This window comes from Pyxicephalus adspersus, chromosome 8 (assembly GCF_032062135.1).
Source record: "Pyxicephalus adspersus chromosome 8, UCB_Pads_2.0, whole genome shotgun sequence".
Taxonomy (NCBI): Eukaryota; Metazoa; Chordata; class Amphibia; order Anura; family Pyxicephalidae; genus Pyxicephalus; species Pyxicephalus adspersus.
In genome coordinates, this window is record NC_092865.1 from 61,248,192 (window position 1) to 61,271,399 (window position 23,208).

Consider the following 23,208-nt stretch of genomic DNA (forward strand, 5'->3'; position numbering starts at 1 on the left):
TAATATATATATATATATATATATATTTATATTTAGATATATACATTTTCCATGCTCTGTCCAGGTGTTTTTAGTGTTGTCTGGGGTTGTACAAATTGTACTTCTGTACCAGCCCCCTCAAAATGGCCGCAGGCTCTGGACAGGGATGAGGGGTCCATTGCCATGGAATCACTTCTGTAAAATAGGTTGCACATTAGTGAGAACATTTTGCAGAAGTCTCCTTAATATCAGCCATGTTGCTGTTTTGTTTATTTTTTTTTTTTGTTTTACCTGCACACTTCTACTTTCAGTCATGTCTGTCTGTAGTCATTTCTGAATTTTGAGGTCAAATTAAACAAATGAATAATGGGACACAGGCCAAGAGCTTTTCACATCTACTGTGTGGGAAAGTTTACTGGGTATGGGGTCCAGAAGATAGGCAGCCTGCACCCTTCTATGTTCAGTTCCTGTCAGATCTATCAGTAGTCGTTTCTGAATTTTTAAGTCAAATTTAGGAAAATAAGAATATGTTTTTGACCAAGAGTAAAATGTATAAGAGAATTGTAGCTAGTATGGGCTCCAGAACATTCTGAAGGGGTTCCGGTTGTCTGCCTGCTCCTTTCACTTCCTGGCCCACTGGTTGCCATGGTTTTACACAAAATGTTGCCCTGGGCAAATATGAAGTATGAGGTAGAAATACACAGCATTCCAGCTCCCTGCACCTCTGCCATTGTCAACTGGGGCCCTGGGTAATTAACCATTTTGCCCCGTCCTAAAACCGACCTTCTCGGACGCACTGAATGTTGTGAGAAATTTACTAAAAGAGAACACACGGACATAAAAATCCTGTCATAGGTTCCAATCCTTCCCCACTCCATTACATTCCTCCCATGTAACCCCCTCATACAACCAGGATAGAACTGGAAAAATAAGAAAATGCTGTATGTAGGAGAGGTGATTCTAGCACAGCCGTGGTATTATGGACTCCAATGATTCTACCTACAGGCTCTGGTGAATTCATTTTGGTAACCTTGGTCTTGTTTCTGTGGCAAGAATCAAAAATAATGTCCTTGTCTGTGACTGGAGGATTATTGGATGAAAAATAACCCAGGCTGATTATTATTATTAATATTATTATTAATAAACAGGATTTATGTAGCGCCAACATATTACACAGCGCTGTACATTAAATACGGGTTGCAAATGACATACAGATACAGACAGTGACACAGGAGGAGAGGACCCTACCCCGTAGACTGTTGCATTGGCATTGGAATAGTTAGAAAGGGATTGCACTTTCCAAACTTTTGAGCCCTGCAATAAAAATGTTCATAATAAAAATCAGAATTCCTCTTGAACATACAGATTTCAGGGCTTTTTAACAAAAGCTTGCTGTCCAGAAAAGGCTTCCTCTATACCTCAGGTCCAGGACATGTCCTGTAAAGGGAAGAAAAGGGCAGCCATCAAGCCAGGCCATTTGTCATGGAAATAAATGGGTAGCGAAAAGATTCTTGCCATCACAGGGCCGACGCTGACTTCAGGGCATTGATCCTTCCATGGACCACTGGGGCATTACCGTATTTTTCGGACTATAAGACGCTCCGGCCTATAAGACGCACCCAATTTTAAAGGAGAAAAACCTAGAAAAAAAAGATTCTGAACAAAATACTAAAAAATCACTCTGTGTCAATGTATCGCCTTCTAATCACTCTGTGTCAATGTATCCCCTTCTAATCACTCTGACACAGAGTGATCAGAAGGGGATACATTGACACAGAGTGATTAGAAGGGGATACATTGACACAATGTATCCCCTTCTGATCACCCTGTGCCAAAAAATCATACTCACCCGATACCGCGATCCCGCGATGCTGTGGGCTTCTTCTTCTCCTCGCTCTCCTCCCGGCTGCAGCGCGTGTCTCCTCCTCCTCTGAGCGAGGAGAAGCCGACACGCATACCCCAGCGATCCCATAAGCAGGCTGATCCAGCCTGCTTATGAGATCGTGGGGGCACGGGTGTCGGCTTCTCCTGGCTCTCCTCCTGGCTGCAGCGCGTCTCCTCCTCCTCCTCTGAGCGAGGAGAAGCCGGCACACGTGCCCTCGCGATCCGGTAAGCAGGCTGGATCAGCCTGCTTATGGGATCGCTGGGGTATGCGTGTCGGCTTCTCCTCGCTCAGAGGAGGAGGAGACACGCGCTGCAGCCGGGAGGAGAGCGAGGAGAAGAAGCACGCAGCATCGCGGGATCGCGGTATCGGATGAGTATGATTTTTTTTAATTATATTTAACATGTATTCGGTGTATAAGACGCACCCACTTTTCCCCCCCAGTTTTGGGGAAGAAAAAGTGCGTCTTATAGTCCGAAAAATACGGTATTTATGAGTGTCAAGCTACTAAAAGGCATATACACAAAGCAAATCACTAGGGGGGGCATGTCTATTCTGACCCTGGGGTTTATTTACCAATCCAGTTATGTAAAGGTGGCTATATACCAGTGTTTCTCAATCAGGGTTTTGTTGAACCTTGGGGTACCTCGAAAGGTTTCTTGGGGTTCCTTGAGCAATGAGCATTTTGTGACTCTTGGGTAATTTACTTGATACCAATGATCTGTAAGGGTGACGTTTGTCCCACTAGCCAACAATATAAGAGGTATTCCTCATACTAATCACCACCACACTAATGTACTTTGAGTTGGAGATATAGTAACTATAGTTTTCTTTATAGTTTTTTGAAAAAATTGTTTAAACCCAAAAAAAAAAATGTATAAATTGCATCTTAACATTCTTAAGATTTTTTTTTCTATTATGCTTTGGGTTCACAGGATAATTTCCCAGTAGCACCAGTTCTGATCTCGGATAACAATGCTCACCTACCTTCATGTATCAGGACAACTGTAACATACCAAGACTATGAAACCTTCCCCACTCCACTTCCCCATGACATAGATAAGTAGGGTTCTGCCCATTTATAACAAAAGCTTTTCTATGTATATATATATATATATATATATATATATATATATATTCCCATAGACTTATATGGAGTGGAAAGTTGGATAGCAGATATGATTGCCAGCTCCATAGAAGTCTATGGGGCTTTACTACATAGGTCCCATTGGATGAAAATAAGGAGGAGAAGCTAAAGCCAATAGAATCTTGGTGGAGGCTACCTTGTGTCAGGAGTAAGGGGGGAGCAAGAGTACTGCACTTACTTTAAAAGTAGAGTTATCCTTTGGGGTATACATACCCTTTAATCCTAACTACTCTGCCATTTAAATAGAAAGAAAAGATGGTATTTAGACCTAGTTACCATCTAATATCTGAATATATTATTTTGTAATCAGCCTTATCCATCAATATACTTTTATCTTTTTTAGGTAGGAAAAATATATTCTCCCCTATCCAGTTATTTATTTACAAATCACTATGTAAATATCATCCTAGTGTAGTTAGCATCTGCCAAAAAATGCAGAAATGTGCAGTTAATAAAGGGAGGAACTTGTAGTTCCTGTTTGATTACACAGGGGCTTTCACATGCAAAATCTAACAGATGCTCAATTTGGGAAAGACACAAGAAGCTGTAAACGTTGTTCTTGGACAGAGAGAGCCATGAAGTCAGTCGCTTTGCTGTTTGCCCTATGTTTCTCGGGGGCTGCAAGCCTCCGAATTTGTTCCTTTAATGTACAAATTTTTGGAGAGGCCAAGGTCTCCAAGAAAGAAGTGATGACCGTGCTACAGAAGGTCAGTATTGTCTTAACTATATCTTAATTTGGGCATTGGCCACTTGATTTACCAAATACAAATACATCTTTGATGATCATTAATTTGTACCTGAACTTGGTGTGTATATGTTCTCTGAAGCAAGAATATATTCTGTAAGGAAGAGGGTTAAACCTAATGGTATAGGCAGAAGATATGTGACGCAAACTAAAAAGTTTTAGAAGAATTGTTATTACATTATTTTACGTTGGAGATATGAGATTAGGTAGCAACAGTTACAGAAAACACGTATTGGCACCCATTGTTTAAAATAAGTTATTTCCTTTCTGGAGTACCAAATGACGATTAGCATTAGCAATGAGTCAAATATCCACACCATTTCACCAGAGGTGGATAACACTGACACTTAGTGGCAAAGATGGATGACATTATGGCCGTTGTATACAGGAATTTAGATGATGGAATGACCCCAACCCAGTGAAGATGTGTTCTCTAACTGAATATATTGTTTTGACTACTTGTTCTCTCAAGACACTGTTTTTAAACAGGTTCCCAGAGCAATTATCTCTGCTCAAAGACACTCATCTATTCAAGGAACTAGAATAATTACATTCTAAAGCAGTGCTCCTCCAGAAGTTGCTAGGGGTTCCTTGAGCAATGAGCAATTTGTGCCTTTTAGTGTAATTTAACTGATACCAATAATCATTTTGGCTATCTCCAAGGGTGACATTCTTGTTAGTGGTGAGCAATGTAAGATTCCTCCCACTGACCATCACAATAACATACTGTGAGCTGGGGATAAAGTTTTTATAGTAGGGTTCTCTGGAGATCTAAAAATTAATTCAAGAGGTTCCCCCTTGTTAAAAACAAAAAAAAACGCTGTACAAAAGTATAGATACCTTTTTGAATCCATAGTAACAAAATATATATATCCTAAAGTTGAATGCCCATTGTAATTAGAGAAATAAAATGCATTTACTTACACAAACATAATATTATTTGTTCCAATAGTAGCCCCACTTATTAGATGTTGTCACCTACTACTCCTCAATTCTGTCAAAGTTAATACACAGCAAGTGATTCTCTTCACCTGGCCGCACAACAGGTACAATCATACATGCTCTACAAATGGACAAGAGAGCCACATCCAGAATCACGACACATGGATCCTCCAGATGCAGAGAAGATGGAAAGATTTCAATGATCCAGCAGTTTGTGCTAAGTGGAAACATCAGGGGATATTCCACAATGATCCTGCAACTTAAAACTATTATAGGAAACCTAAGGGAAGAGTGGGTGGTTTAATGAAAGAGAAAAATGTTTACTTGAAAGTACAACTAAAATACTTTTATGATAGCCTAAATAAGTCCTAAATTCAGTTATGTGATGCTCACTCATAGAGGGAACAAAAACTATTTTTTTTTTCTTGACTGAGCCACAGCTTTATTTCTTTGCATCCCACATGTTTCTCAGAAAGCTATGGGGCTACCATTGCCTGTCTCTTTCTAAAATAGTTATTGCTTGGTTGTTATGCTGATGTAATACTTTGAGTCACTGCGCCATAAAAATATGGCACTCATTGATGTCAGAAACAGGTGAGAAGTCTTTCTCCGAATCCATAAACTGGCCATAGACAAATAAAAAATGTTTATGGGCATATTGAATCTATTTGCATTTCCTACCTCTTTTGCCCCACCCTTACACACACCTCTGATGAGGTGCCCAAGGCTGCCGCCTCCTTGCCCTTTGCACCCTTTATTTGACATGTACAGAGTTCTATGGAGTGTGGAGTTCTGTGGAGTTCCATTACACCTTGGACTGTGTACATGCATAGAGTTCTGTACACGCCAAATTTGTGTTGATCTTGATCATGTTGCTTTGTCATATATGTCAATATCTGTCTCCCTCAGTCTCCTAGGGCTTATAACATGGGAATTGTTTCACTGAAGCTTGTAAAAGTTAGTCTTAAAAGCAATAAATTCAGCAAGTATTTACAATGTATTTAACAAGGTTTAGGCAGCTTTATTGAAGAATTTGACTGGAAGTTTTGGATACAGTCATACCACAGTATCAAAATCTAATATACTGTGATATATATATATATATATATATATATATACATACACACAGGGGATGAGATGGGATGAGGCAGTGAACATCAAACCACACTTAAAAATAGGGTAAGATAGACTTGTACAACGTGTGGTACACAGCACATTATCTTCTTTCTAGTTGAAATAAAGGAAAACACTGCCAAAGATCCGCTAAACCTGGCTTTACATTTCTGACTCAACTTTAAGGGTTCGGCACCACTGTAGCTTTTAAAATGTAAAAGATGAAAAAATGTGAAAAATAGGATGACCATTAATCAAAACCACACTAGTGGTCGAACATATTGAAGTATGGTGGTTTGGGCTGCCTCTGTGCTAATAGCATGCAGTCCCTTGCCAAAAGCTAAAAGTCCTGAGATCCAGAAGAGGATTTTGTAAGATAAAAATATCTGTTTGAAGACCAAGATGCTGAGGATTAATTAAATATTTCTTTTTGTCACATAGATCGTTTCTCGCTGTGACATAATGCTGCTGATGGAGATCAGAGACAGCAAAGACGTAGCAATACATGCTTTAATGGCAAAACTAAACAGGTAACATCGGTGTACTTAGACAAATATTCTAAATTCTCTAACTAAAAACCTCTAATTCAGCAAGCTGCTCACATCCATCCTGAATCAGTGTTCTCTTTATATACATAAAATATATATAGAGAGAAAACCTCAACTACTTTACAAACAGGTGAGCAACAGTTATTCCCAACTCACTTGCAACTTTTCTTTCTTTTTTTTAGTGGGGTGGGTATTAGATCTTTCAGTTATCTCTGACTCTTTTAACTATTACCAATATAAAATAGAGATAAAATCAAAAATTTTTACTAGACTATGGGGAAATATTTTATTAAGGATGTTTGTTTCTGTTCCAACTGTCACTTTGAAGAGACCAAGGGGAAACCAGGTCCAATAAATAAAATTTAGAAACATGCGCCAAACATCTGGGCAATGTTCCATGTGGGTTTTGCAATGTACATTTTTTAGTGATTGATATATTAAAAACTGTTAAGCGCAATTGAGAACATAAAACCCTAGGAAGAAAAACAACACTATTATGGCTTTTTAGGTGATACATATACACTTAAAGATATTTTTGCTTTTAAGTTGTCCTGTTTGTAAAAGAAAATGATGTTTTCAAGGTGCAGGGTGTGTAGAAGAAAGTAAAATCTGTGGCGTGCACTGGCTATTACACACATTACGATACAGTATAATTCAGATTACTGTGTTTGTGCATAGCCTGTGCAAAATTGTGGTAGAGACCCAGCAAATCTGTTCACTACACACTTCCTGGAGAAGACTATGGGGGGCAGATACAAGACCAATCACTCTCTACATGGAGGTAGAGCAGCACTAGCTAGTCCCAATTATAGTAAACCCCTCCACGGGGTATTCAAGGTAGAACACACATGGCTTTTGTGTAAATGTACTGCGTGTTCTTAAATGTTTTCTGATACTACTTTTCTGTTTGCATTGCATTTTAGCCACACAAAGGGGAAAAAGGAATTTAACGTTATTGTTAGTGAGAGACTTGGTCGCAGTATGTCCAAAGAACAGTACGCCTTTATATATAGGTAAGTGGATTGTTGGCAATGAAGTGGCCATTGTGCACCCAATGAGGCAGATTAAACATTTCTACATGGCCATATTTATGAAAGTAAACAGCTTGTAGTGTCAATAACAACTAGATTTTGTCATATATTTTCCTATCTATATTTAACCCTGAAACCTGCTAGGCTCTGTTATTTCTGCTAGGGTTGAAAAGGAACCTAACTGCTCAGGGTATTCATTCTCTTATTTCTATAAGCACCTACAGTCACAAACGACACAAAATAAATATACAGTAAATAAAATTTTCAATAATATAACCAACTTTTGCTGCAATGGTCAGCTTCAGTTCTGAAAATCCCCCCCCCCCCATACTTTTTTCTGCCATTTCAAGTCCTAGCCTTATGCTACGTACACGCGTCAGATGATTCTCATCTGATAGTCGCCTCACAGCTGGTATTGGACGAGAACCTGGCATATGTACATCACTTGTAGTTTGTGGATTCATCTCGGTGGATCTACCACGATGAATGATGCAAGTGAAGAGGATGATTCTCACAGTGGGGTGCTGCATCACTTTTAGTTTGTGGATTAATCTCGGTGGATCTACCGCGATGATTCTAATGCAAGTGAAGGGGAAAGGGCACAGTGGGGTGCTGCTCCATTATTCTCCCCTCTCCATAGAGCAGACTGGGGCTGTATGTACAGCACTCATTCATGCATTGTGCAGTCGTTTGTCAATCCTTTCCAAGAACAGTTATTGAACGTGTGTAAGCAACCTTATTCCACCTCTACTCCAATCTTTGGTTGTCCAGAGTTGCTTCCCCTACTCTGTTAGTTGACAAAGTGATAGCACAGTGGTTAGAACAGTGATTAGTTAACCTCTCAGTCACTCAGCTTTCTTATCCTATCAGCATTTTTTTTTCTTTATTTAATACATTTCATTAGGTGTAATTGATTCTAGAACTGCATTGGGTTTGAGTCTTTTATTTCTGCCTGGAGTTCAGCTTTAAACATCCCGTTATTCTGTTCTGATGTCATTCTATATATTGTCATTGCAGGAAAAGTGTTGTGTCAGTGATAGACTTTTACCAGTATAAAGACCAGCAGCCTGGAGATGTGGACGTCTTTTCAAGGGAACCCTTTATCGTCTGGTTTAAATCCTTAAATACAGGTAATACTAATTATATTTTCTTGATGTTCTTCATAAATAGTCAGTCAAAATACTGTTATGGTTCACAATGTGCTGAGATCTAATTTATATTTGTATTTACCTTTGAAGCGAAGTTAAAGCGTATGTATAACCTAAATTTACCAAAGCAATGATGGAAGGCTGCCTAATCCGAACTTTACATAGCCCCCCCCAAACTTTTCATGGGGCCTCTCTATAGCCATGCCAATGCATAGAGGACTAGGCAGTCCCCACTTTTAAAGCAGAAACATATCCTGGCCCAGGCAATTAAGATGGCCAAGGATTAGAACAAAGAAAGGGAGGAAGTGGTGCCTGCAAGGGAACAAAGACAGGTGAGTATATTTTAAAAAATTGTAATTAGGCAGGTAAGGCTACTTTATTGCAGAAAGGACAAAAGAGTTTAGTTCTACTTTATGGAACAATGCCAGGTTTTGGGGAAGTGGGTTTTTCATTACAACGTCAGAGCCTCTAGTCTATACATAATAGGCCTAAATTATTAAAGCTCTCCAAATCTGGAGAAAATGCACTATAATCAGTGAACCTGGGTGACCCAGCAAACCTGGAATGGACTTCTTAAAAGTTATTTGCTATTTGTTAGCAAATGTTTTCAATCCTGGACCAGATCCTTTCCTCCTGGGAGTCAGAGGCTGCACTGCCTGAGATCTCATACTGTAGATAATAAAATAAGGGCTTGGTCCAGTAGAGCCTAGCCATCTTCACATACCAGAAAAAAACACTTGACATTCAGAGTTCAGATTCACTTTTTAGTCTACAGCTTGCACCATGAATATAGGATCGCTAACAGGGTGTTTTATTGTCAACTTATTTCTGTTGCTAAATTGTTCTCAGAGCAGCCATGTGGATCAAATTGGTGCAATAATTCCATGTAGAAAGTCTAATGAGGTACAAATCATATAAATTAATACATAATTAGTGTATTCATGGACACATCTGTACCCTACAGCCATGATATACTGTACATGCAATGTTTCAATGTTCTGTGTTTTTCCCTTCTTCTCTTCCATATACAAGAAGTGAAAGACTTTGTCATCATCCCCCAGCACACTGTGCCTGAGGACGCTGTCCGTGAGATCGATGAACTTTATGATGTTTATCTCGAAGTCCGACAGAAATGGAACACAGAGGTTAGTTGGGATCATTCCTGCCTCATTTATAAACAAAATAATTGCTTTTTGTCGTTATTCAAACAAGAAATAAAACATTTTATATACACAGCTTTTGTGTACATTTTCAAGTAATTGATTGCTTTTCATAGTTTGGGTATTTAAATGATAAAAAAATTGAAAATGCAACATTTGTGTAGAAGGACAAAAAACATTCCACATTGTAACCAATAATAACATTATGTTTCAATACAGCTGTGTTACTTACAATGGTTTGGCAATATAAGATTGAATTCCTACAAGATTGAAGAGACTGCAGATTATAAAGCAGTGTAAAACAATTGGCTAGTGATAGGACTGATGCCATAATCAGTACTAAGCTGCAATGTAGAGTCTTGTATAACCATACAAAAATAATACATCTTGGCCCACAGATGTTACAGCTGTCTAAAAATGGCCAGGGGCAGGACAATTTTATTCTGCAAGAGTAGGTCTAACCATTGTATACCTGGCATTCATTTATAATATAGAGGAGTGGGGATGGGAGGGTGGTGAATAAGTTTTATAATGTGAGGTAGTTTAGTTTTTTTTTTCAAACTACGGGGTGGCACGCTGCAAAAAGACAACAGCAATTATACAGCGATTATACAAAACACCATATCAACATAAAACAAACTAGAATAGGTTAAAAATTAAAAACCCAGTATACCAACTTCTTGAAAAAAGCCCACTTACCAGCCACCAAAAAAAAATACAATAATAAGAAGCCCCCAGCCCAAACAAATCCAAACAAATGGGAAATTTACCAAGGATCAAGCAATTGAACCTGTTGCTGACACAGACATTAGTCCTAATAAGGACCTCTGGATTATATTAAGAATTTTGAACATGGGGGAGATCCGGCCCCACCCTACATCCAGCTCCACCCCAACCACCCCACTGCAAAATATAAAAACAAAGCACTGATAACCAGTGTCTGATGTAGCTCCTGGTTCAACTGGCTTAGGCCTTCCCTGCTCAACTGACTTGAGGAGGGCCCTATAAGCTGAGAAGGGTCTGGGGCCCTTGTGCCATGGCAAACTTAACACCTCCTTATGTCTGCCCCTCTCCCACTCCAATTATTCACCAATCCTTTATCTTTATTTTTCTTCTCCCTATAACAGCTTCTAATACACTTAACACAATGGCTGCTTTGTGCACCTCTCCTATAGTTTATATAAAAACCCCTAATTTGCCCTACTAAGCCTGATGACCATGATTCAAGGGGCATGCAATGCAATATGAAACATTTGTTTATACAACCAACAATCTCTTGTACACATAAGAATATTTTACAGCTTTATTTTTTCTGCAGAACATTATCTTCATGGGAGACTTCAATGCTGCCTGCAGTTATGTTCCCAAGAAGTCTTGGAAAAACATCCGTCTGAGGACCAATCCTGAATTTGTCTGGTTAATTGGGGATAAAACAGATACAACAGTGAGAAGAAAGACTAACTGTGCCTACGACAGGTAACTTTGATATTCACAGTAATCTTTTAGCAAGCAAAACACCGGTGTGATTGGGCTCTGTTAGAATCAGCTTTTCCCTCAAGTGCCAATTGGTTGGATGGGTGGTAATTGTAATTCTAATTATATGGGTGTTTTGTAATATGATACATTATCCCCTATATCAGAGGTCCCCAACCTTTTGGAGCTCACGGACCACTAAACGACAGACTTTAGACCGCGCATGTGCGGGGAGCCATGTGTTACTCAAAGGGGAAGAAACTTCCCCCATAGTGACATCATGATGCCAGAACCCACCCAATCTCTTCAATCTTGTAGCAAAACTTTCCCATTGCAGGTTCGAGCCCACCGCCCTGAGCCTGGGATTTGTACGGGAGAAGTGGTCCGTGGCTCTGGCCGGTGCACCCCCCAGCAGGGTTCTTTTCCTGAACCTGCTGGGGGGTGCACCGTCCAGAGCCGCAGCCAACCTGTCAGACGGCCACGGCCCACTATATTACAACTCCACAAACATTTTTTTTCATATGAATATAAAAGTCGCCATTAAAGAGAGTGGTAGTAACATGAACATTGTCGCTCTCCAATGGAATACATACCGCCAACAAATACCACTGTCCCTGTACTATATAATGCGTTTTGTGATTAGCCAAGGGAGGCACAAATATTGCAATGTGCAGCACTGAATGAGAGCCCCCGTTCTCATATCTGGAGCAGCCAGAACTACAGAGGGAGCGTTATTTGTTGGCAGATGTAAAGCGAGTATAATGCTGTAAAAATTCATTAATATCTTGTTTGTTGTGCACAGTTCCGGTCTAATTAGTCCTATGCTTTTGTTTGGTCATTTCAGGATTGTCCTGCATGGTGCACATTTGATCAACTCAGTGGTGCCAGATTCTGCGACTGCATTTGATTTCATGCAGGCGTACAGATTAACAGAAGAACAGGTAGGCCGCCGACATGCCGCAGACACATCCACACTCACCAGTATCTAATATTGTGGTCTTACATGTGTTATGAGTTGTTTTTGTCATGGTATTCATATCATTGTGTTCTTTGTGCAGGCCCTGGAGGTCAGTGATCACTATCCTGTGGAGTTTCAGGTGAATTATGCTCGTAAAAAATCCTCAAGGCGAGCCAGAAAAAGATGACATATTTAATGCTTGGAGAAAGATAACAACAGGCCCAATATACATTGAATGTTCTGTTATGGATATGGAATAAATATGTAAAGCCTGATCCAATTGGTGCTAATTGTGTGCCAGAACTTTGTTTTGTCTGATAGCAATATAACTCATAGGTAATAATTACAGCTAAGGCTAGGCATGGCAAAATGCAGATTGGTAGCACTTTGTTATTTTAAAATTAGTTGCAGCAATATACATTGTTAGCCACATTACCCTAAGCAGCATGGGACTTTAGTATCCTATAAAAAAAAAAGTGCCCTGTAGTGTGCTGGTAATTGTTCTGGGGAAATTTCTTAGCCTCTACATTTTTAAAATCAGATTTAGTGTACTGACCTTTTAGGTTTATCTGACATAAGAAAGCCTATAGCTCCTCTTCCTTTCTCTTTACTATATAGTACTTTATTACTACTATTATACTACTATATATTACTACTTTTACTATTTTATATAGAAAGATAAAAAGAACTTTATTAAAGTACGGGAAATATTCCCAACAATGGGACTACTGTCCTCCTTGATACAAAATCATTGCTTCTAGTCATTTCCCTATTAAAACAATTATATAAATGAGCTAAAAAAACATAATATTCCTGGACAAATGTCACAAATCTTTTGTTTAAACCTAAACACAAGCATTAATGGTGTGATGAACAGCAAGCTTTTTCATTTCTTTGGGAAATAAGTTCTCACTTCCACTTCAGAGGGATACTACCCACAAAGGAAGAAACCTTATGCTCTTTGTCTAGTAACCAGTGTATGGGCTTCATGCCAGATGGAAATTTAGAAAGAGAAGTGGCCAACACTTGGCAATGTCATGGCTAATAAATTCATATACTTTGGAACTGTTAATAGCCAAAATAATCTGAAAAAACCTATATCTGCTATGTCTAATAAAAAATATTCACACTGCCACTCATAGTGAAGACACAATTATAATATCATGTATGTTTATTGTGTTCACTTTTGTTTTTACAATACAAAACAGGTTGTATTATGTTCATTTGTATGTTTGTACCACCTAGTGGACAAATAGGAGTATGACAGGGGCTATTCAACAAATGTATTTCCAACATACCTTTAACTTTGATTTTGAAAAAGTTACATTTTTGTTATTTTGGGTCATTTTCCTACAGGTCCCCTGCCACCGCTTACCCCTGCAATTTTGATGACAATAGTATGTTCAGGCAATTACCCACCTAGCTTGGAGTTGGTAGCTGAGAACAAGCATAGCAAATTGAACCTAATTTTAAAATCAAAAGCTGTCATTTTGACCATATCATCAAAAGCATTTGTAGAAAGTTGATTTACTGGTAATTTATTAATTTGCTGCAGTTAAGGTTGTACTGTGCCAATGCAGTAGGTATAGAGAGCTAAACACTACCAGATTTCTAATCAGTTTTCCCCACCAGTACAGAGCATATTAATTCTCAACTTATTAGGCTGCAGTGTTTCCTGAATCTACAAGCTGCTGGCAAGCACAGAGACACTGTATATAGCGATACACATTTTTATATTGACTTTGGGTTCCCTTACTGTTTGAGACTGTAAATTATATGTAAACTGAAACCATGCTGGGTGATGCAGGTCCGCTGTACTAGGATTCGGTGTGTGCTGTATTTCATGGTCATAGAGCATAAAAAATCAGCAACTCACCTGCAAAGTAAAAACTACAAATGACTACAAAAACAAAAAAAAAAAAATATATATACCGGTATGTGTATATATATATATATATATATATATATATATATATACATACACACACACACACGTATGGGGGCGGGCAGACATAGGGAGGCCCCAGACTCTCCTCAACCAACAGGGGCTCTTGCGTGGGCCCCAAGTCAGTTCAGCACCCACTGTTGGTTACATCTGCCACACATAACCATTATCTTTATATATACCGATATATATATATTTATATATTTATATTTATAATATTTACTCCTGATTGCCCAACTTTATACACTGTGCTGTGCGGTATTTATACATGACTACAACAATATTCATGCAGTATTATGTGCTAAATATTCCCACTCTGCATGCTATGCAGTCTATAGCCATGACTACCACTCTGTCCCACTCTATTTATTGTGCTTTGTGTTATATATTTCCAACTGTTCCACTTTGTATGTTGTGCTGTGTTCTTTATATTTGTGACTGCTGTCCCCCTTTACACTTTGATGTGCATTGCATATTCCTGACCACTCCAATCTGAATGTTGTGCTGCATATTACATGGTTTACATAGAGACCATTAGGCCCTCTTCATGCTTGCAGTGAAAAACATATTAGCGGTTCCGAGGTGCAAAGCGAACTGCTGCAATGTGCCCAGAAGTGGCAAACCGCACAGCAGATCACAGTATTTGCAAATATTGCCCTTGCCTTTACAGTGGCAGTGCAGTTCTTCCTCCAGGGGAACCACATGGCAGTCTATTAGGTCCTACATATTGTGGTAATAGTTACAATATGGCAAACCTGGAGTCTCTGCCCACCTATATAGTCAGGTATTGGAGTATCAAAGGTCTGTATTGGCCTTTTAATAGGTGATCTTTTTTACTGGACTGCTAGGGTTGTAAGTTAGCAACTGTTGCAATACAGGTTTCCCTTGCACCAGTGACAACCTTTGAATGTTCCCTCATTTTCAGTTGTCACTGGGACAAGAAATAAGTTTTCCTAATTGAGGCAATAAACTGAGGTATCGTATCCAAATCTAATGTCAAGTTTTTGTTTGGAGTTACTTTCTCTCTGGTCATCCATTAAAATTTTATACATGTCAGGAGGATGGGATCACTGTTGGTAAGCTCCCTGTATTTATTTTTATACAATACATATGAATGGCTTTAAAAAAAATAAATCTGTCTATCCGGAAAGTAGTGTGATTGGTAATCTTCAGTAACACCACAGCAACATACACCTCGGAGTGGTTTGATAATAAAACAGAACACATATAATGATAAACACTTTGTCCTTGCACTACAACAACACTGGACAGCTGACCTGTGGATGCCAAGTTGAAAGTCCCTGGCATCACAATAGGAGCCAGGGGAGGGGCAGAATGACTGATTATTTATTGAGTTACTTATTTGTGAGGTCTTTCTGCACATTTGATTACATGTATATATTACTTTCATTTTATTTTGTGACATCATAGGGTAAGTGGGTATTTAGTTTGCTATCAATTACATGAAGGTATATATATAAGTGTATTATTGGTGTATATTGTCACTATGTTGTCATGAGGAAGGGACCCTGGGAACCCAGAAATGTTGGTAGTACTGACCTATGTGCCATTGCTTTTACAATACATCTTTGAAATGTATGCTCACATTGATAGTGACTTCGCATCTTCCTGTGCATCATCCAGATCCCATCACCATCATTACAAACAAACATTCACCTATTACTGTAATCACTTACTGTAGGGAGTTCAGATATTCAGTCTGCTTTTTTTTTTTTATTTGTTCATTTGATAAGCAGGATCCCCCTAGGTACTTCTTGGACTCCTCTGATGCCTTTTGCCATTCAATTTCCAGTTCTTAAATTGTTAATCTAGGGATCAAAATTGCTGTAATTGTGGGAAGATGATCAAATTGCTTTGTATTTAATCTCTTGTTGCTAAGCATTACATTGAACATTTTAGTATTTATAATTTTTGGTGCATCCTAAATAATTTGAGGATATGCATCTTTATGTATTATTGAGCCGTCCTGTTAAACTCTGAATAAGGTTCAGGCATCTATTATTCTATTATTATCTTACTATTACTCAGTTCTTGGGATGCACATAGGCTACAAGGATGTTAGTAGTAGTAATCTGCATTTATGGTGTAGTATGAGAGATGTAGCATGAGAATGTGCACATACGGCCTCTAACTCAGAGTTGATCTCTTTTACATTGACCTGACAGCGCTGTGCCTTTTAACTTATTCATGACACGTTTTGCAGAGTTGCCATGCAAGTGTTTGTCTATCCAGCCCCTCCTTGCTCATTTTGTTCACACCGCAGTCTCCCAGGAGATGTCAGTAAACTCTAAACAGGAGCTACTGATCACATTTCCCAGGCCTGGCTGCAGGTAATCTCCTTTTCCTGGATCTCCTTCATTGCGCCCATTCCAAACCTGGTTGCATAATCTCCTCCATTCACCATGAGAGACCTCCTGACAACCAGAAACCAGAATGCCTGGAAAGAACTCATCGAGAAGGAAACTCTCACCAGAATGACTTGGAAACTTCAACACAGCAAAGAACATCCTAATGCACCCCAAATGCAGAGCACCAGGAAAAAGAGAGAGATGTTCATCCCCCAACCTGTGACCACCTTACCTCCTCTTATCAATACCCCTCGGCCTCTAGTCAGCAGGACAGAGGAACCAGACCATGACCAGCTGGATATCCTGAACCTGTGTGAGATGAGACCCATCACTCCTCATATCGCCAAAGTTCTATATGATGGCTTCTCCAAAGAGGGAAAGGGAAGGTCCTTGTATCTGAAGAAAAGAAAGCAGTATGGCCCAGAGGAAAAGTATCCACACCCCCTCCTGTCCTCCTGGGATTATGGCTGGAGGTTAGGTAGGTTCTGGATATTTTGCAGCTTGGTGGGAGAGAACATGCCTAAATTTCAGTTCAGTTTCTATCAAAAATTATGACACAGATTAATTAAAAAAAAGTCAGTTTTACATCTGCATTCTGGTTCCAAATCTGTGTTGTAGAAATGATAGAAGCTCTTGGACCAACATAATACCCAAGAGAGGTCTACAGCTTAGTACAGACTTCCTGTAGGGCCCATTGCATTACTATTGCCAGCAGCCCTTAATCTGTCACTCAGTTTCCTTGGTAAATGTAAAGCTTTTGCAACTATACCCTTGTATCCAATTTGATTTGACCATTGTAAGCATTTTATATTTTAATTTTTTCTAAACAAGTATAGGCACAATTGTTTAGATATATTTTATCAGATCTCAAATCTGAAATCTGGTCATACTCCTTAGTTGGCAATATAGGACTTTGAACTGAACTGTCCACCCCAAACCCCCTGATCATCTGTGGATCCCAAAAAATGTTGAGACTCTTGTAAATAGGTGCTGGGGTCTAACATTACATTCAAACTCACACTTTTAAATGCAAAAGGCAAAGTACAGCAATGCCAAAACATCCCAATAGGAACTACTCCAAAGAATGTCAACAACAATGCAGCCTTGCTACTGAAATCTGCAGCCTTGCATTTGATGGGTGAAATAAACATGCCAAATCTGGAAAAACACTCTACTTCACAAGCCCTTGAGCTGTATTGGTTTCTTAGGTTGTCGTAGATGAGAAGGTAATCGTAGCTATAACAGAATATGCAGCTTGTATTGGATTCTGCATCACAAAACCTTGACCATGTCCAGTCCATCTAGGAGTTTGTTTCAGGTCAATGACTGTACATAATATCCGTGCATTGCTTTTCAATAATTCTTTTTTCTTGATTCCCATCCCAGGTGACGTAGTGAAAGAATTCAAGAGCCCTATACACGGAAGATCCCGTATAGTAAGAGACACTTTCTATAGCAGGAACGGAGTCATTTCCATTCCAGAAGATACAGACAAGATGTTGTGACAGTCTTCCATCAGCCTACTGATTTTTTTTTTTGGTTTACATTTTTTAAAACTTCACATTGGCTTGAGCATGCTCATTATAACACCCTTTGTATCCAATCGCACTAGACTGTTATATATTAAATGTTTATCTACAGACTGGTCTGACTAGTACTTTGTGAGCCCTTTAAAAGTAAAGTGATCTGATTATGGGATTAGGGAGTGACTGCTCTGTTTACAGGTATTTGTATGGTGACAACAAATTGTGCATTATGCTTTTCTAAACAGGTTCTACAAGATCAAGCCGATTACATCAATGGTTTCAATGTGACAATCTGGCAAAGTCACTTGACTTTGTGTGTGTGTGACAACCTGTGCAAAAAATGTGATATCTTTTTTTTTTTTTTTTTTTTAAACATTTGGTTGGGACTATACATGGTGGCATGCTGTCCCCTGAAATTGTTTCAGTCCCCGATTTCATAGATAACCCCGGAATGGTTCAATGTTAAAAGGAACTCTGACTGTATTAAAATAATATAATACAAAGTCCCTTGCAATAGAATATGCTAAGGCTGTTCAAAGAAGTTTTATATGTCTAGTCCCTACATTATTACAGGATACAGAATTCATGTTGGGGGTGTTGGATTATACTATTATACAGGTAATTTGCACACTATAAATGTGCAATGTAAAAAATTTTTGGCAGCCACAGATGATTCCAGGATTGGTCTGCAGAGCAGGAGAAAACAAATTTCAGTGTATTTAAGCCTACAGTATTGAATAAAAAAAAACAAAAAAAAAAACAAAAAGCAAATTCATAGTAACAAGACAAGATGGGAGAAAGAGGAAGGGTAGAAATAGGCACAGCAAGGATGTATGGTTAGAATCCTAATGAGCTTGTGGCCAGGTATGGAATTCAAGTAGTTGCAAATGGTTAATAAGCAGTAAATGAGCTTTGCAATAAGCCCATACTGACCTCTGGAGCGGCAGGCACTGTGGAGCAATTCCACAGCAGAAGATTTAAATTTAAAGCTTCCTCATCATCACAGCTCAGCACAAAGCAGGAGAGCTGGGATGATGAAATAAATTAGAAAAAAGTAACAAATTATCCAGACCTAATATTGTCTGTACAAATGGGGTCATTTTTTTGGTATCCTTTGTACGGCAGTACTTTAAATGGCTAAGGGTGGGACAGTGGGACCAATCAGGAGTGCTGCATGCACATGAGCCGACAGGAGAAGGAAGCATAGATGACTTCAATGGCACCAATGTAAAAGAAGGTGTTCATTAGGTTGTAATATCCTAATATTGTTACACAGACCACTACTCCCAACCCACCACAGCATACCAAATCACACACTAGTCTCTATATATGAACATATTTTAACATTTATTGACAGAACTCAATAATACAGCTTGAAATATTGCATCAGATACTAAACAATTTATTCCAGTTTATTGGTTTCTCCGGGTCAGGGTTTACAAGGTAGTGGACTTTCACAGTGAGGCACAAAGCACAGTAAAAAGCTTCAGATATCTTGGTTTGCTAGCTAGTGTACCCAAAAATAGTGTTTTAAAAAGTACTGAATATTCTAGAAAAAGATTGTTACTAGGAAACAGTTTGATATAAAAAGTTACTTTTACATAGGACAGGAAAAACTATCTTAAAAAAACATTTTGATCATTTCACCCTTGAAAATATAGATTTCTATGGTAACCTTCCTCAGAAAAAAAAATAATCAGTGTTTATAATTGCGTCAAGAGAAAAGAGCCGCAATAAGAATTTATCTATTACACTAAATGTAATTTTGCTTTTTCCCCCCCACTAAGTGCATCAAGTTTTAGTTTTCCTGAAGTAGAATGAGACTAATATGTTATTGGTAGTCCAATGGAAAAAAAGTTGTACTGCGACCTATACAGTTCAGGTTCTGCCAATTGTACAGATAAATGGTAACATCTACATGTCTATAGTGATCATATATAATACACCATGGTACTAACAGAGGTTTAATAAGGGGCAGTCCATACAATCTTGTGTTTCAGATTTTAGTATATGTGGAAGAGGTAAACCTGATCTTGTAGTAAAATGGGAGTGTGAAGTAGTCACACAACAACCACTCATCTTATAGAGTTTACAATGATGTATGTGACAGAGAACCATATTAAAATGACGGAAAAAAAAACTTTGCCCATTCAGGTTGTGCTGTGCCTTACATTTTTGAAGCATACCTGCATTGAGTTGTGTATGGCATACTCCACACCAGTCGACTCTGAATGCTGTGTAGTACATTACATACATCTACTCCAAATTATTACAGGATTGGCCTATATAGGTTAAAAATATCATTAGGCCATCCAAATAGAAGGCGCCTCAATCTTTTAGGGCTTGGAGTTCCCAAGTCTACATACCTGCCATGGGCAATGAAAAAGGCCCTATGCTAAATTCTCTGGATTATCCATGGTATATTATGGAGAAAAGAACAGAAGGAAGATTAACTTAAAAAGACTAACAGTAAAAATTGCAAGATGTTGGTAAGCAAGCCTAGAATATGGCAGAAAATGTTAGTAATCTCCAAAAATGGAAGATGCCGGCAGATGATCATTTATGAAATTCTAACAGAAGATAGTACTTCTGGGTGGACTGAACCCTTCATTTAGTAGCACATTCTACACTTTTATTTTCAAGTCTCTTACCAGTAAAGGACGGTGTTGGGCGACAGGCATTTAGACAAAATAATGGAAGTTATACTCCATAATGACGATCTAGTTCATTATGGAGTAATGCTGCTGACATGGACATTGGTTTGGTTTGTGTCTACCAAGATAGAAGAGTGATTATCATCTCATAGCAGCTTTCTTGTTATCATCCCTTGCTGAAGGTTTAAGTTAGGGCATGGTTTTAGAACAATCTTTTTTATAAGATTGTCACTGATTTAGCCTGCTGAATTCCTGTATAGAATTTTCCAGGCCTGAAAAACAGATCACATAGTGATGGAAAAAACCTAAGCTGATATATAATACACCTGAAAGGTGCAATCACTAGCAGCGCCTTCTGAGAATTCTAGTGATCTGTGAAACATTAGTATACTGAATGTGAGGAAAGTTAAGGGCTGCCATTGCTACTCTCTGTAGCTACTTTAAGGTTTTGGTAACCTGGTTCCATCCAAGCAGGCACGAACCGGGCCCAGGTATCTTAGAATGCCAGAATGCACCTCCATAATTGTTACAAATGGTGTAATGGAGAGTCAGAAAGCAGTAAAGCCAGGGTTTTAGACTGACAAACAGGGAACGTGATTTCTCAGAAAAGAGAGCAGCAATGGCAGCCTTAATACATTTCTCATGGTAGGTGTAGCTTAAATCCAGAAGTAGAAGACAGATTTGGATCAAACGAACCATAGAAAAGCATTGTAGTGTTAATGAGATTTTAAAGTGTCTTTATTGCAGTAAAACACCAGTGTTTGAAACTTTCTTTTCTCTAACTGCCTTTTCTCTAACGAAACACAGTCGAACCATGTGAGGTTAAGCCAGCACTAAACATTTGTGGGACTGCAAATATCGCTAGGCCAGGACTACTTTTATAGAATCCATTCCACTGAACTAATATCTGCATCAAAAGCATTTATATATTTACAGTGCATAGCTCTACAAGGTCCAAAGAATCTAAAATATATTATCAGTATCACCAAAGATTGTACAGCTTTCCAAATGGCCACCTTAGCTGCTAGGATGCATTTCATGCTCATTTACGTACGTCACCTCTATTATGAAGTACCAGATTTATACCCCGTTTGCAGATCACACTGGATATTAGATTGAGGACTACAAACTTCTATATTCAGTAGTTCCATGAATCACAAAACCAATCACAGGTGGATATTCCAGTTAACTATCATACGAATTCTTATACTATAATTTGGTCCTCATCGAACATTTATATTTACCACAAACCAGTTATTCTACTTGGCAGACAAAAGGGTTAAACATCGACAAGTATAAATAAGCCCTTTCAAAAGTAGAGATCTGCTATTTAAATTATCACATGGACACCTAAGACACATACAAATTTTCATCTCCCTAGTATAAAAAAGTCATATAAAATTACAATGAAAGTTTTTTTTTTAATCTCCCCCCGCCTCCTTTTTCCAGAGATCTGTAGATGTTGGCTCTAAGTAATCAGAGATTACAGGTCTTTGATACTGGAAACAAATTGGGGAATTTAAGGGACGGTGACATGGAAGGGACTTCCTGGGATGTGTTCCTCCCCCCATTTCACCACCAAGGTGTAGTCTCCCTTCTCCTTCACGTGATAGCTGACGTTGTACTGCTTGTTGCCCAGATGTTTCACAGATACTTCTTCACAGGGTATGGTGGGCCCGTGTACACCGACTAATAATATGTTAGAACCTGGAATGGGAAAAAAAAGGAAAAGTACATTTAATTTTAAAGAGTTTTAAATCAAGACTGTCCCTGATATACATGAGAGTTGCAGCACAAAATTAACTTTTCTCTAGTAACCTGTACATAAACTTTCCCTAGTATGATACCCCTGTGCTTGGACACATTTACAAAGTTCTCTTTCTTGAGAGCCAGCAGCTATTGCTTTGAAAAGCTGCTGGCTCTCAATCCTGGCTATCGATGACAGTTCAGGTCCAATCAGACTGGTTTCGGATTATGTGAATAGCCATCAATGTGATAATAGGCAGGCTAGAGGAGTCCATAAAAATTTGCAGAGCAACACAAACTTTTAGGGTGCAGTAGCATATACAGTTTTTTTATATTTTGATTGTTAGAAACCTTAAGGGAATAATTATAGTAATTTCTTTTTGCATTTGCAAGTATATATGAGAGTGCAAAATCACAACAGGACTAGTATCAAAATACCAGTGCATGCTCACACTGGTATATTTGACCTGGGTAAATAGGCATCAATGACTTCTATTCATTAAAAGCAACTTTCTTTTTGCCTTTGGGGCACAAATTTTCACCCAAATTGTTTGTGTAAGTAATGGTGGGACATTTTATTGTACACTCAAAGCTCGAAAAACAAGCTAAATCCAAGAAAAAAAAAGGGTAAAGCTTTAACATCACTCAGGGGTTAAAAATGCAACTGCAGATTTTCTATGCACTCCAGCATGCTAAGTATTAAACTCAAAATAACTTTCTCCAGTCTTCATAGCCCCCACTTGCATTTTAATTGGATTTATCTAAAAAACATATTGCCTAGCAACCCTTTTCAAAAGTTTAGCAGTTTACATTAGCTTGTTTTGACAGCCCTGCATCTAATG

At 38.6% G+C, this 23,208-nt stretch overlaps 2 protein-coding genes across 3 annotated transcripts in view; one reads left to right on the forward strand and one right to left on the reverse strand.

Moving 5' to 3' along the window:
* Positions 1–3,515: 3,515 nt before the first annotated feature.
* On the forward strand, positions 3,516–18,082 carry DNASE1L3 (deoxyribonuclease 1L3). Of its 2 annotated transcripts, XM_072420888.1 has the most exons (9): positions 3,516–3,715; positions 6,250–6,338; positions 7,280–7,369; positions 8,405–8,517; positions 9,568–9,680; positions 11,014–11,171; positions 12,013–12,109; positions 12,227–12,265; positions 17,827–18,082. In XM_072420888.1, the coding sequence occupies exons 1-9, from the start codon at positions 3,584–3,586 to the stop codon at positions 17,833–17,835; spliced, it is 840 nt and encodes a 279-aa protein (XP_072276989.1). In that variant the 5' UTR covers positions 3,516–3,583; the 3' UTR covers positions 17,836–18,082. The 2 variants fall into 2 exon arrangements, with proteins under 2 accessions (XP_072276989.1, XP_072276988.1); XM_072420887.1 differs by lacking the exon at positions 17,827–18,082 and having other exon boundaries at positions 3,517–3,715; positions 12,227–12,401.
* A 1,212-nt stretch (positions 18,083–19,294) lies between these two features.
* Positions 19,295–23,208, reverse strand: part of FLNB (filamin B) — a 124,723-nt gene continuing 120,809 nt past the window's right edge. The window contains exon 37 of the mRNA XM_072421220.1: positions 19,295–22,327. Within this exon, the coding sequence (XP_072277321.1) occupies positions 22,140–22,327 (188 nt within the window). The 3' untranslated portion in view covers positions 19,295–22,139. The remainder of the gene's footprint in view (positions 22,328–23,208) is intronic.